Genomic DNA, 12,951 nt, shown 5'->3' with positions numbered 1-12,951 from the left:
GATGCAAACAAAAAAAAAAAAAAGGTCCACCGCATGATTTTATTTTTTTTCCATTGATGGGGAAAGGCTTAAAGTGATGCTCATGAAAAGAATAATTACATTCATTTTGAATTCAAATCAAAAATACAAGTCAACTTATTAGGCTACTTGTATGGTACATAGTAATTGAGTCTAGCTTTATCAATAAAAAAAAAAAAAAAAAAAAAAGTTTATTGCATGATTTTGTTTTTTTGCCGTGGATGGGGCAAGGCTTAAAGTGATGCTCCTAAAAGGAATAATTACATTGATTTTGAATTCAAATCATAAAATACAAGTCAATTTATTAGGTTACTTGTATGATACTTAGCAATTGAGTCCAACTTTATCAATCAAGGTTGCAATGCATCAGTGACAAACATCATCCCTCTTATAATATGTAAGCCCCAGTCATATGTGGGACTGACACACATAGAAAGGATGCATATATGTGATGAATGAGACAACTTTTCCTCCTAAGGGCAAATTCCCACAGTTTAGCAGTTATCTAGCTTCTTATCAAATCATTAGTTGATTAAAAGAAGGAGCTGAACATAAAACTTCTTTGATTTCGAAAACTTCAATGGCACTGATAGTTATGGCAACTCCACCTCATGGAAAAAGTTGCTTGATAATAAGCTAGTGTCACATGGATAAAGCTACATCAGAAGGTAGATATGCTTGCAAAAACATAGCATGCAAGGAATTAAAAGACAGGCCTAGGCTTAATGTGGAACTTAGAGATTCAAACTAAACCTTTGTATTTGTATCATTTCCAGCCAGTGCACACTCTGCAAAGCGAAGCATTTCAATAGCCAAGATTTCATCCCCATTAACAGCTTCTAGAGCACTTCTCACAGCAGCTTCAGCAAAGCCCATCTCCGCAAGCTTTTGCACCTGCTGCTCATCAGGCTGCCATAACTGAAGACAAATTGCAACTTAGAAATGCATAGACTCAATTAAAAAGAAAATTACAGATAAAAGTACAAACACATGTGACACTAATAGTAAAATTCCATATCGAAGACGAGACCTTTTCAATAGTGAAGATAGTGATAGATATGCAAGTATATGACTGCTCGATCGAAGTTCCTCTTTTGATCACAAGCCTTTATAGCTTTTCTTTAGTTATAAGCAAAACGTCTGAATGTTTCTCAAAACAAAACAAAACAAAACATATCTCCTGAATGACAGATGCAAAAAAAAAAAGAGTCCACTACATGATTTTGTTTTTTCGCTGTTGATGGGGCAAGGCTTAAAGTGATGCTCATGAAAGGAATAATTACATTCATTTTGAATTCAAATCATGAAATACAAGTCAACTTGTTAGGTTACTTGTATGATACTTAGTAACTGAGTCCAGCTTTATCAATCAAGGTTGCAATGCATCAGCAACAAACATCATCCCTCTTATATTATGTAAGTCCCAGTCATATGTGGGACCAACACAGAGAAATGATGCACATATGCGATGAATGAGACAACTTTTCCTCCTAAGGGCAAACTCCCATAGTTTAGCAGTTATCTAGCTTCTTATCAAATCATTAGTTGATTAAAACAAGGCGTTGAACATAAAACTTTCTTCTTTAATTTTGAAAATTTCAATGGCACTGATGGTTATGGCAACTCCACCTCATGGAAAAAGTTGCTCGATAATAAGCTAGTGTCACACAAATAAAGCTACATCAGAAGATAGATATAGCATGCAAGGAATTAAAAGATAGGCCTAGGCTAGATGAGGAACTTAGAGATTTAGACTAAACCTTTGCATTTGTATCATTTCCAGCCCATGCACACTCAGCAAAGCGCAGCATTTTAATAGCCAAGATTTCATCACGAGGAACATCTTCCAGAGCACTTCTCACATCATCCTCAGCAAAGCCCATCTTCACGAGATTTTGCACCTGCTGTTCATCAGGCTGCCATGGCTGAAGACAAATTAAAAGTTAATTAAAAAGAAATATACAGATAAAAGTACAAACACGTGTGACACTAAAAGTAAAATTCCATATTGTCAAGTATATGACTATGCCATCGAGGTTCCTAGTCAGGTCACAAGCCTATATGGCTTTGATCTGACGATGAACAAGCATGATTCTACAGACCAGAACGGCCCTCCGTTTCAAAGCAATGTGGCTTAAAGATGAAGGCTGTGAGGGTGTGGTTCACTCAGTATGGGATGATTATATGAGGCTCAAGTGTCAACTATGATTCAACTATTCGATCAGATTACAATGTTGAGAAATAAAGGTGTAACAACGAAAATTAATTGTAATTTTTTTTTTTCCTTTTTTAGATTAAGAATAGAACAAAACGCAAAGCTTTAAGCGTCCGTTTAATTGTATTAAACTTTTTTTATTCAAGATTTAAGAAATAAAAACGTTGTTACAGGTAGTAGTAAGATTGTTTTTTGAGGGCCTATTGGTTTATACCATGCCTGCAGCCTCGAGCTCTTCAGTAAAGCAAGGTTCAAATTTCGGACACCAGATCCGCTCTCCAACATGGCGTTTGGCGGGTCTCCCAGGAGTCTTTTTCTTCCCCGGAACGCTGAAAAGGCCACCCATCCGTCACCGAATGGTAGTGGCAAAACTGAGATTTTGATGTAAAAATGAGTGGAATTTCCGGTACAGAAAAACCGCAAGTTGTTGTGAATTGTGATTGTACAATTCAAGGTTTATTAGGTTACTTGTATGGTACTTAGTAATTAAGTCCAGCTTTATCAATCAAGGTTTCAATGCATCGGCTACAAACATCATCCCTCTTATATTATGTAAGCCCCAGTTATATGTGGGACCGACACACAGAGAAAGGATGCATAAACGTGATGAATGAGACAAATTTTCCTCCTAATGGCAAACTCCCACAATATAGCAGTTATCTAGCTTCTTATCAAATCATTAGTTGATTAAAACAAGGCGCTGAACATAAAACTTTCTTCTTTAATTTTGTAAATTTCAATGGCACTGATAGTTATGGCAACTCCACCTCATGGAAAAAGTTTCTCGATAATAAGCTAGTGTCACATGGATAAAGCTACATCAGAAGATAGATATAGCATGCAAGGAATTAAAAGATAGACCTAGGCTAGATGAGGAACTTAGAGATTCAGACTAAACCTTTGTATTTGTATCATTTCCAGCCCATACACACTCTGCAAAGCGCAGCATTTTAATAGCCAAGATTTCATCACCTGCAACAGATGTCAGAGCACTTCTCACATCATCCTCAGCAAAGCCCATCTTCACGAGTTTTTGCACCTGCTGTTCATCAAGCCGCCGTGTCTGAAGACAAATTACAAGTTACAAATGCATCGACTCAATTAAATAGCAAAATTACAGATAAAAGTACAAACAGGTGTGAAGCTAAAAGTAAAATTCCATATTGTCAAGTATATGACTGTGCCATCGAGGTTCCTCGTCTGGTCACAAGCCTATATGGCTTTGATCTGACAATGAACAAGCATGATTCTAAAGACCAGAACGGCCCTCCGTTTCAAAGCAATGTGGCTTAAAGATGAAGGCTGTGAGGATGTGGTTCACTCAGTATGGGATGCAAGAATCACTGGTCATCTAATGGACAAGGGTTCCCAAAAAAAGTCAATCTCAACAGAAATATTGGAGTAAAAGTTCCTTTGGGAATGCTAGGTAAGCTCTGATAAACAGAGAAAGAAGCAGCCGAATCTATGGCTGGGCAGCAAGTATTTTCACTGCCTTGGCACCCAGAGAAACAAGAGGAATTTTATATGATGGTTGATTACTTCATCTATGCCACCCTAACCTCAAAAGACAACAAGTAACTTAGCTTAAACTTCAAAAGGATGATTATAAGAGGGTCAAGTGTCAACTATGATTCAACCATTCGAGCAGATTACAATGTTGAGAAATAAAGGTGTAACAACGAAATTTACATTATAAAATTAATTGTAATTTTTTTTTTCTTTTTTAGACTAAGAATAGAACAAAACGCAAAGCTTAAGGATCCGTTTAATTGTATTGAACTTTTTTTATTCAAGATTTAAGAAATAAAAACGCTGTTACAGATAGTACTAACATTCAAGATTCAAGATTCAACCTCTGGACCGGATCCGTTTAAAAATTGAAAGCAGGGTTCAAATTTCGGACACCGGATCCGTTCTCCAGCGCGGCGTTTGGCGGGTCTCCGAGGAGTCTTTTTCTTCCACGGAACGCTGAAAAGGACACCCATCCGTCACCGACCGGTAGTGGCAAAACTGAGATTTTGATGTAAAAATGAGTGGAATTTCCGGCACCGGAAAACCGCGAGATGTTGTGAATTGTGATTGTACAAGACTCCTCCTTCGTTTTATTTTCCATGAGGATAAAGTATCCAATGGGATTTGAATTGACTTCTTTTTTGAAATGCTTGACTCAAAAAGTATCCAACAGTAACGGCCTCTCTAAAACTCAAAATGTTTTTTAGCTAATGAACAGTCAAGACAAAGACAAACCCCAATCTTTCTCATAAAACTAATCAAATAAATAAGAGAGAACGCTGATCTGAAAGTAGGTGGCTCATCCTTCGAAAGACTCTCTTCGCCGGCCATTGATCTCCGCCGGCGATCTCTCTCACTCTCTGAACTAGAGATTACTTTAATTTACTGATGGACGAAGAGGCAGAAGCAAAACAACAAAAGCAAAAGTAAGAAAGAGTGGCGGGTATGTGTGTGGGTATACGGTGAAGATAGAGAGGAGAAAAGTGGGATACGCGTATGTGAGGGAAAGAAAAAAACAAGAAGGAAAAAGGAAAAAAGAAAATGATTGTACAGAGAGGGGATGAGTGGGTACGTGTATGGTGGAGAAAAAACTAAGAGGGAAAAAAGAAAAAAAAAAAGTTTTTGGGTTGTGCTAAATAAATTCATTATAAATCACAAAGATTTTGATAAATATTAAGACTAAAATAAATTAGATGAATTTCAAATTATATAGAATTTAAAGAAAAACTTCCAAATAACTATGTGTGTATTTGGTATTGGCTTAAAAATCAAAAATTTAGTTTTTTTTGTTATTATTTAGCTTTTTTTTTGCTAATATTTATGTGTCTAGTTACATTTTTTAGTATTATTCATAGGCCTCACTGTACTATTTCAATTACGTTTTAACTATATCTATAGTATTTTTAACAAAAAATTTTCAATTTCAGCTAAATAAATTATTCCTAAACAAATACTAAGTAAATTTTATAAATTTAAAATTATAATAAAGTCTAATATAAAAAATGAGTAAAGTTTAGCTACAAAATTGGTCTTACTCAATAAAATAATATTCTTTACGCTCTTAATACACATATCAAATTTTGTGTCAATTGAATATTATTTACTATATGATCTATTAGCATATATTTTATGCATAATTTTAAATTACAAAACTTGCAATTTAAATAATTTATTGATGACATATCTATTTATTTTTAATTTTTTATAAATTTTGCAAGCATGAAAGATATAAGGAAAAAATGTAATCCAATGGTGGATTTGTCAAATTTCACCTCAAATAGAAATATATTGAGTAAAGTTGTAGTATTAAGCTACAACTAATTTTGCAGTTAAATTTTGTCCTATAAAAAATAATATAAGCATTAAAATTAAATTTATGTGATACAATTAGTCAATAACTTATTGTATCATTGTCACAAGTACTCTCCGAGATTTTAAGAAAACTAGCAAGGGTTGCACATGTTGCCCCTTGGTGAAAAAATTTTAAATTTTTTTTTTTTTTTGAAGTTGTATCAAACCATGTATTTAAATTTAGAATTACTATTTAACATATGGTTATCTATTTAGTATGATAATTTCTTAGAAAAAGGTATTTGGTATCAAATAATACCATGTCAACGGTATCAAAATCCAATAAATGTGAGGCACGTCAGCAAAAAATAACTAACCCACTAACAATTGAAAATATATGTTAGTGGGTAGTTATTTTTGCACACATGTCTTTCATTTATTGGATTTTGATATGGATAGCATGGTATCATTTAATATAAAATACTTTTTCATTTCTTAGAATCTTTTTTTTTTTTTTTGAGAAAACATTTCGTAGAATCTATTTACTAAAGACAGTATATATTTACTTACAAAAAAATTCTACTAAGAATGATAAGAAATGTTGTCATCTTCCCACAATAAACAACTAAGATTTGATAAAAACATTGTCACAATATTCAAATTTTCGTAATAAATGATGACATATGCTACAATTGATACTTTTAATCAAATTAAATATCTACAACCATTTGCAATGAATATTTTGTTATTCATATTTCCTTCTTCATCATTTTATTTTATGAGCCAAATTACGATGTTTAGTTTACTTAATTTTTAATGAACACATTTTTAAGGAAGAAAACAAATAAAAAAAAGAACAAAATAACAAAAAAACATATGTCATTGAAGTTTCTATTAGATAAAATTATAAATTTAGAAGATTAAAACCACTAATAAATTAGTACACTCTGGGTAATAAATAGAATACCATACATCACTGTGGGGCCGAAGGGTCCAAAGGTACTCATCCATATATGTATTGGGCTCGAGGCCCAAACAGAGGATAAGTGCATGTCCGAGGACAAACACGTGATGTCATAGAAGCCCACAGTTGTAGGCGAAGAAGACAGTGCTGATCATAACGGTCCAAGAAATTGCGCTGAGGACAAACCTATCTTTGATTAACCAAGGCCGAGGTACGAAAGAGTGTTTTACTGACAAAGGCAACCTTCCATACCAATATGAGAAGATAAGTACTATAGGTGAATAGGACAGAACATAATCATGTAGTATCTCCAAGGAAAGATGCTGCATCCACATTAAATGCATTGTAGCTAACTCTTTGGCCGCATTAATGTGGAGGTAATACCTGAACAGTGCGTTTCAGCCTTACAGCTACTGCATCATGACTTAGAGGATAGGCTGATGGGATAAGTATCAACACCAACCCACCGGTATACACGTGTGAAGTGGGAATGAGAAGAGAGGATGATATAAAAGGAAAAGGAAGCAACAAGAAGGGGGATCGAAAATCATAAGAAGATACACTGTAGCATTCAGAAACCAAACTTGTAACCCAATTTAAGAATAATATACAAGAACAGTGCACCNNNNGGGGGGGGGGGGAGAAAGAAACAATCAGAAAAGTCCCAAAACAGTTTAATATATAAGAATATATAGAATGTAAAGTACGTATGCATGAAAATGCATGAACATGTGATATGCAATAATAAAGACATCATGGGCTCAGCCCAATCCAATCCTTCCAGCACACATGTTTGCAACAAAGTAAACATACATCTAAAAATGCATGAAACATTGTTATAATGCAAATGAGATGTAATGCATGATGTTTCAACATAAAAAATACAAAGCCTATCCTAAAAATTTCACAATAACATCATCAATTTTGAAAAACCCCAAAATTTTCAAAAAAAATCCCAAAACTTAGGTCAAATGCATGAAATGCATGAAAAAGAAGGATTAGGACCCTTACCAAGTGAAGAACAACTTGATCTAGGCTAAAAAATCCTTAAGGATGAAGTTTGGAGTGAGAGAGAGAGGTTTTGGGAGGTGAAGAGTCTAGAGAGATCGAGAGAGATCAAGCAAAATGAGTTTCGGATTGCTCTGACCCTATATATAGAAGCTTAGTAATTCTCGACAGATCGAGAGGTGTCGAGCTTTAAAAGGGTCGACAGATGCAGCTATCGAGCAGGTGTCCAGAGGTGTCCACTATAAAAAAAAAGCTCGATGGATCGAGGAGCTATCGAGGAGACAAAACCTTTCTCGATGGATCAAGGAGCTATCGAGAAGGTATTGAGATTGCGATAAAAAGAAGCTGAAGAGCTTGATAGATAAGCTAGGTATCGAGAGGTGTCAAGGAGCTGTCGAGATTGCTTAAAAATAGTTTTTCAAGAAGGGAAAAACACAGACATGAATGCAATCAAACATGCAACTCAACCAAGGATCTAAACAACATTTTAATCTCTCAAAGACATCTCTCAACAAGAAAAATGTTAAGCACATAGATCCCAAAACACACACACACGCTAAACAAGTCTAACCAATTTTATATTTCAAAAATAAGTTAAGATAGTTTAGTGAGCATACATTAACACATGTAAACCTTGTGATGACCAAATCATATTGTACCTACACATGTATCAAAAGTAGCAAAGAATATTACATGTTGTGTGTGAAAAACATCGCAAGATTGCATAAGTGTCTACATGTTATGACGATTTGAGATATGAGAAAATCACTTTAACTCACACACATGTGTGTGAAAAATATCGCAAGATTGTATAAGTGTCTACATGTTATGACGATTTGAGATATGAGAAAATTACTTTAACTCACACACAATTATAACTGTTTGATGGGGACTATCACCTTCGAGGTACATCCTATAACTCCCACATCTCCTAGAATACACGCTTGCAATCATATATAAAGCATTTTGATTCTTTTTGCTTTTATTTTTCTTTGTATATTTTTCTTTTTAAGCAAATCATGCATGAGCATATAAGAGAGAGAAAAGAAATACCCAATGATGTTAAGCATTTGACATTGTACTTTTGCTATACCGAAGCATACAGATGTCATTTCATGATTGGCGGGCAATAGTGGTGAGATAGTTATTTATGCCTTTCTCTTAGGATTTTCTAGTCATTTCTATCAAAAAGAGTGATACGAGTGTTAAGTACAAGAGATTACTTAATCTTACTCATCACAAACACGAGCCATAAAGCTCACTTGCTTAATTGTGCATGGAGATACTCATCTAAGTTACAAAGGATACAAAGTTTAGAAAACTTTGTTTCAATGGCCATCCAAGGTACACAAGTACCAATGTATACAAACACACACTGTTTTTGTATTTTTCAAATTTTCAATATATATTTTTTTAATTTTTATATGAAAAACAAAACAAACCAAAACTGAAAAGAAAACAAACAAAAACAAATTAAACAAAGCAATGCATAAAACTAGACTGACGTAAAACAATAAAGCAAAACGCACAAGTAATGCAAAACAGAAACAACGAAGGAGAGAGAGAGAATAAGCGATGGAATCACTTGGAGCCCTTTTCCTTTCACACCTTGGAAGAACCTTTCTGTTTAGCAAACCCTTGATCTGGTGGTGAGGGGGAAGAGTTAAAACCGTTCAATTTCGAAAGGAACATGAGGGCTTTAAAAAGATCTCTAAGAGGAGCAAAAGAGGATGGAAACTGATTCTGGTCTCCCGACGCGATCATGCTATTGCTCTTTTGAGTGGCTAGCCACTTGTAGTAATTAGGTCGAGTATGTCCAGCTGCTCCACAATGATGACAGAAATGCTGCTTTTTCTGCTTAGGCTTTTGAAAGTTTCCCTTCTTAACCCTAGGATTTTTAATCTCTTTCTTATCAAGTTCAAGGGGTGCTCCTAAGATAGATTTACCATTGTCTATGTTCTCACTAGCTAATTCATTTTTAACATCATTATTCTCAATTTCAACATTATTAGTAGGAGGAATAAAAACTGTAGTACTAGTAGAAACAACACTAGGAGAAGAGAAATCATACCCTAAACCGGTTCGATCGGAAGCAGATTTCTAAAGACTGAGCATCTCATCGAGTTTAGCGCTTGAAGTCCTTTCCAGCTGAGTTTTGACTTGGAACAGTTCTGCCTCAAGCTTCTTGGTCTTCTCAATCAAGAAGTTATTCTCAAACCTCAGTGCTCCAATAGTCTGATTGGCTTCATCAAACTTTGTAGAGATTTCTTCTTGCTCCAGCTCCATATCACAAAGCTTCTTAGTGGTCAACCTATACAACTTCTCATACTTTTCTGAGACCTTGTATAACTTTGCATAGGCTGTGTGGATGTCATCTTGTTCATCCATCTTCTCAAACTTAGACTCCACCAATTCCTCTTCTTCATCCACATCTTCAACAATCCCCTTAGTTGGATTGACAGTGGCAGTGAAGGCATTCAGGATTCCATCATCCTCATTGTTGGAATCATCCTCAGGCTCGGTGTCGCTCAATGTAGCAGTAAGTTCCTTGCTTTTTCCAATGGTCTTGAGATATGTGGGGCATTCTTGTTTCATGTGACCAAAACCTTGACACCCAAAGAACTTTGGTCCTGAGGGAACAGTGTACTAACCGTCATCCCTAGCATCCTTCTTCCCTTTGTCTTGGTGCTTAGACTGAGAAGAACTCGACTGTCTACGGTCCTTGTCGAAACCCTTTGCATTGGCATTCTTCATAAACTTCTTGAATTGCCTAGTGATGTAGGACTTTATCTTAGAATCTTCATCATCAGAAAACTCATCAGTATCATTGCTCTTGGCTTTCAAAGCCATGCTCTTGCTCTTGCTTGATTTCCCTATCCTCGTCAAACCCAACTCATAGGTCTGTAGATTGCCAACCAACTCTGTCAAAGGAATTTTGTCAATGTCCTTTGATTCCTCAATCGCGATGATTTTGGCATGGAATCTTTCAGGCAGAGATCTGAGCACATTTCTTATAATCTTGGGTTCAGGAATGGTTTCCCCAAGATTAAATGCTGAGTTTACTATGTCCTTAAACTTGGCATAGAACTCATCAAATGACTCATCCTCCTCCATCTTGATTTCTTCAAAGCTTGTAGTGAGCTTCTAAAGCTTTGAATCCTTGACAGCCTTGGTTCCCTCATAGGTTGTCTGGAGAATGGTTCATGCTTCCTTAGCAGTTTTAGTGGAGGATATCTTCTTGAATTCCTCATTAGTGACTGCACTATACAAAGCATTCATTGCCCTACTGTTGAAGTTTGTCATAGGTTGTCTGGAGAATGGTCCATGCCTTCTTAGCAGTTTTAGTGGAGGATATCTTCTTGAATTCTCATTAGTGACTGCACTATACAAAGCATTCATTGCCCTACTGTTGAAGTTTGTCATAGGTTGTCTGGAGAATGGTCCATGCTTCCTTAGCAGTTTTAGTGGAGGATATCTTCTTGAATTCCTCATTAGTGACTGCACTAAACAAAGCATTCAATGCCCTACTGTTGAAGTTTGCTGCCTTGATTTTAGCATCATCCCAGTTGGCCGGTGCTTTCGTGAGCTTGGTCTAACCTATCTCCACAACTTGCCACACTTTCTCATCTAATGACTACAAGAAAGCTCTCATGCGTACTTTCCAGTATGCATAGTTAGTGCCATCAAATAAATGAGGTATAATAAGAGACTGTCCTCTATCCATGACAAACAGGGGTTAATGGATCACACAACAATATTACCCTAATTAGAGTGTGCCTGCTCTGATACCACTTGATAGGCCAAAAACGTATTGACCCTTGTGATGGATTAATTGATTAATTAGCCAAGTTTATTAATTAATCAGATTAACATGCAATATACGTGGCAGCACAAACAAATCACCAATTAAACTAAGTATGCAACGAAAATTAAATTGACACGGTGATTTGTTTACGAATGGGGAAAACCTACACGGCAAAACCCCACGGGTGATTTTAAGGTCACCACTCCTGAGAATCCACTATTATCAAAACAACCGGTTTGGTTCTAAAAATGATATTTTTTCTAGCAAAATGATTCTCAAGCATCATCTTATACACCAACTATATTGAATCATTTTCTTCTATTATGCACTAGTATTAGAAGGCAAATGACAGCCTAAACATTGAGGTTACATGCAGAAAGAAGGCACCTAACACGAATCGTAGGAGATCAAGGCTTAATTAACAATCAGAAATAAAAATTAAAAAAAAAAACTAACAATAACATTTTAAAGTGCCAATATTTTATGTTAAAGAATAAATTTAGGGACACGCTTAATTTCACAACATGTTAAAGTAGTCAATTGTGACTGATGGATACTTTGTGCTCACAATTTTTTGCATTGACTCACTACTTTTTTTTTACTACTCATAATCGACTATTTCAATAAGTGATGAAGTTGGGTGTAAAATTGAGTGTGTTTGTAATATTGTAGTATATTAAATATGTAATATAAAAACATAAAAAACAAAATAGTAGTAAGATGTAAGAACTTAAGAAGGGAGGTTAGTACCTCAATGGGCATAGTCTATTTAGGAGATCACTCAATAAGTTCTTCAAACACCATGGAACCAAAGTTTGCTAATTATTGTAGCAAGGAAAGAACAAAAAAAAAAAAAAGAAAAAAAAGGAAGAAACCATTATTCTTTGTTATAAGGTGTAACATATAATCTTATAAATAAATAAAAGGTGTAACATATAATGTGCGTTTGGATCTGCGTTTTAAGTTTAGCATTTACGTTTTTTAATTTTTTTTAATTTTTTTCAGCGTGTATGAATAGTAACACGCACTGTTCATGCACATGGATTCATTGTGCAGGAGACAAAATGCACTGCTTACGCACTGTTCATGGGTTCCACAGTACTATTCACACATTTAAAAATTATTTTGCTACAATGTTTTCAGTTTCAGCAAAATAAGTTGTATCCAAACGGACCCATAATATGACTACGGCAAGTCATGGGCAGGAAAGCAAAAGCTACTTCTTATGTTCACACGTTAAAAGACAGTCACTGTACAAAGTACCCACGTGGGTTATAAGAGAGAGCTTGTTTGAAGGAAGATGTTGGTCACCATCTTCTTACTTTGTAGTGAACGATGTTTTAACATCATGAAAAGGACTCATTAGCTTACTTTATATCTGTATAACAATTTTGACCCATGTCCCATTCTCCCCTATTTTACAATTTTCATTAAGTGTAAAGCAATAATAACTCTTTGGCTCTCTTTACTTTTTCTCCCCTTTTAGTTTCCATCAAGAAAATCTGCCTCCTAAAGAAAGGTCACTAAGCATTCACCTTATGTTTGGCTATGTAAAAAAGAGGTCACTAAGGCCTTGTTTGGATGTTTTTTTTTTCATCACTCAATTTCCGTCATTCATCACTTATCACTTAAAATACC

General features: G+C 35.2%; 1 protein-coding gene across 3 annotated transcripts in view; it reads right to left on the bottom strand.

Annotated features, from left to right (window-relative positions):
- The window catches only part of LOC136063337 (uncharacterized), an 8,096-nt gene extending 3,365 nt beyond the window's left edge, over positions 1 to 4,731 (bottom strand). Inside the window, exons 1-4 of one of the 3 annotated variants that reach the window (XM_065763550.1) lie at positions 4,087 to 4,731; positions 3,132 to 3,296; positions 1,779 to 1,943; positions 772 to 936 (exon numbers count right to left, since the gene is read on the bottom strand). In XM_065763550.1, coding sequence (XP_065619622.1) covers positions 772 to 936; positions 1,779 to 1,943; positions 3,132 to 3,296; positions 4,087 to 4,218 — 627 coding nt within the window. In that variant the 5' untranslated portion in view covers positions 4,219 to 4,731. Of the gene's footprint in view, positions 1 to 771; positions 937 to 1,778; positions 1,944 to 2,447; positions 2,605 to 3,131; positions 3,297 to 4,065 lie in introns of those variants that run through there. The other 2 variants (XM_065763552.1, XM_065763551.1) reach the window with 2 other exon arrangements.
- Positions 4,732 to 12,951: the final 8,220 nt, after the last annotated feature.

Source organism: Quercus suber, unplaced genomic scaffold, assembly GCF_002906115.3.
Source record: "Quercus suber isolate HL8 unplaced genomic scaffold, Cork oak 2.0 scaffold_513, whole genome shotgun sequence".
Lineage (NCBI taxonomy): Eukaryota > Viridiplantae > Streptophyta > Magnoliopsida > Fagales > Fagaceae > Quercus > Quercus suber.
The sequence above is the reverse complement of the archived record's forward strand: the minus strand, read 5'-3'. Positions and strand labels throughout refer to the sequence as shown.